Below are 2,370 nucleotides of genomic sequence, written 5' to 3'. Positions count from 1 at the left end.
AACTGGCTCTGAAGTAGTGCCTGTGGAAGGGCTGGGCATTGGAGGAGAGCTTGTCCTAAGCAGAAGGCATCCAATGAGTCCAAACGGGCGCGGCTAGTAACTACGAACAAGACATCCCAAAAAGACGAACTTCCGGTAGTGAGGATAACGGCGTGTGACCAACCAAAGGTCAAGGAGGTGCCGAAAAGAATCAAGCCGGTAGGCGACAGAAATAGTCTTTCGGCTATGGTCGATTCTGGGGATGAGATTTCGGTCGTAAGGGAATCATTGGTGGCGGAAACGAAGGGGGAAATCCAACAGGTTGGATCCTTCGGTCACCGGATTGATTCGGTAACGATCCCGATAGGGCTGTGGGAGGAAGACCTCACAGAATCGTATGAGCCGGCGATGGTGACTTGTGTCGTAAACAGACAAATTACACCAACCCACGGATGCTCTAGTATCAGAAGGGGATCACCGGATGTTATTAGACCGAAAGGAGAAACTCCAGGAGAAGGGAGAAAGACATTTAAAGGACTCAAAGGTAGATGGCAACGGAAACCATCAGAAAAGGGAGCCGGAACCTCTCTCAGAGGCGGAGCGTAGTGAAATTAGCGACGAAAAAGGGGAAGGAACGGAATTACGAGACGCCCAAGTCCGGGACGAGTCACTTTCTCGATTGTGGGAGGCCGCTAAGTGTAAGAAAGATGGGTTAACTGTAGAGGACGGGATACTATATCGGCGAGATAGTTCGTTCGGCAGGCCCATTAATCAGGTAGTTGTTCCCCAAGAACGGAGAACGGAAGTGTTAGATTTAGCACACAAAGCTCCGTGCGGTGGACAGTTTGGCAGTCAGAAATTAGCAAGTCGCGTTCGCGAGGGCTTACATTGGCCGGGAATGGCGACCGACATCTGGAAGTACTGCCAGGATAGTCGTAGGTGCTTAGTAAAAGCGCCTGATCTAGTCCTAGATAGGACCCCAGCTACACCACTTACTCGATTCTCAATCCCTTTTCAAGTGCTTAACATAGGCGTGATTGTACCGATTGATCCCTGGTCATCTAACAGTCATCGATACGCAGTTAGCATAATCGCATTATGCACCCGCTGGTCAGAAGTGGAACGGATGAGATCGCTGTCAGCGATGGTCACTTGTTCGGTATTGATGCGATTCTTTACGCGGACGGGTTGTCCCAAACTGATGTGGTACTATCAGGGGACCTATTTCACCGCAGGATTGACGCGTGAAATGACCCGTAGGTTAGAAGTAGGGAATGTAGAGATGGATCGGATCAAAGCGGTCCACGATATTACAACTAAGCATACGGACGTAAAACGAGAAGAGAATGAAGTGCCTTACAACATGGAAGCACGGAAAAAGGGATATAACATCGAGGATACGGTTCTCGTAGAAAAGTCTTCCCCGGGTGACAAATTGGATGTCCAGTGGGAATGGCCGGATGTGGCAGAAAAGCGAATATTCGCTTTACGAATAGTACTTGGTTTCGATGGGAGATTCGGGGAACTGGATCAAGCTCCGTCCCCGCGACAGCTGTACGATCGCGGACGATGGGACGGGAGAGTAAGGAGAGTTCCTCCGCTTCCCCCCGACGTCGGCACATACGGAGCGGGATGACGGGTCGGAGGATTACAACTCGATTTTCGGTAATAGACCGAAAAAGAAAAACATCTGGACACTTACTGGAGGGTGGATCCCGAAACGGTTTACCCCATACCGGATTGCGTTGGCTTTACGAAAGCGGTTATTAGGCATAGGTAGCAAAGGCATCTCTGCGCGTAGACGGGTAAAATTCCCGGATGTTCCGGATGTATGGGTCAGTCCGATATCGGACGATTTTTGTAAGATTGTCCGGTGTTGGAAGGAATCAAACAGGCTTGAGTAAGCTCAGTTTGATCCTCGGCCGTGGAGGTGTCAGGATGGAAAAATCGTCTGGCACTCAGTTTTCCCGCCTTTTTATGAACGACCGTTGTCGCCATAGAAACGGCGATCAGACCGTTTTGAAAACTCGACTGCTCATTGGTTAAAAGACATCAGACCATCGGCGGACGTCTTATAGAGCTGGTAAATGCTGATTGGTGGAATCCAATGCTGTTTCAATCCTATAAAAGCATGGAAGTTCTGGCGGGAAGTTCAGTTTTGCTTCGGACATTAGGAAGCGAACTCACGCTGACCTTAGCTCGCCTAAGCTGTTTTAGAAGATTGCCTCATCTTGTTGTATTGTTGTGGACTTTGAATTTGTACGTCGCAAGGTGCTTTTCCGACGGACCTGTTGCAGTGGATGATTACCTTGAACTTTGTTAATATCTAATGTTTGTAATTCTTATATGTGAACTTTAATTGTAACTGTACATACGTTTATTTTCAATATA

General features: G+C 48.5%; 1 protein-coding gene across 1 annotated transcript; it reads left to right on the top strand.

Annotated features, from left to right (window-relative positions):
- The first annotated feature begins 31 nt into the window (after positions 1 to 31).
- Positions 32 to 1,615, top strand: LOC111637613. Its single transcript, XM_023383136.1, has one exon. The coding sequence runs from the start codon at positions 461 to 463 to the stop codon at positions 1,613 to 1,615; it is 1,155 nt and encodes a 384-aa protein (XP_023238904.1). The 5' UTR covers positions 32 to 460.
- Positions 1,616 to 2,370: the final 755 nt, after the last annotated feature.

Source organism: Centruroides sculpturatus, unplaced genomic scaffold, assembly GCF_000671375.1.
Source record: "Centruroides sculpturatus isolate CEXI.00-Female unplaced genomic scaffold, Cexi_2.0 scaffold842, whole genome shotgun sequence".
Classification (NCBI taxonomy): domain Eukaryota; kingdom Metazoa; phylum Arthropoda; class Arachnida; order Scorpiones; family Buthidae; genus Centruroides; species Centruroides sculpturatus.
The sequence above is the reverse complement of the archived record's forward strand: the minus strand, read 5'-3'. Positions and strand labels throughout refer to the sequence as shown.

What these genes read in the sequence shown, in the direction of transcription:
- LOC111637613 (XM_023383136.1), top strand. Translation starts at nt 461, where the DNA reads ATGTTATTAGACCGAAAGGAGAAACTCCAGGAGAAGGGAGAAAGACAT.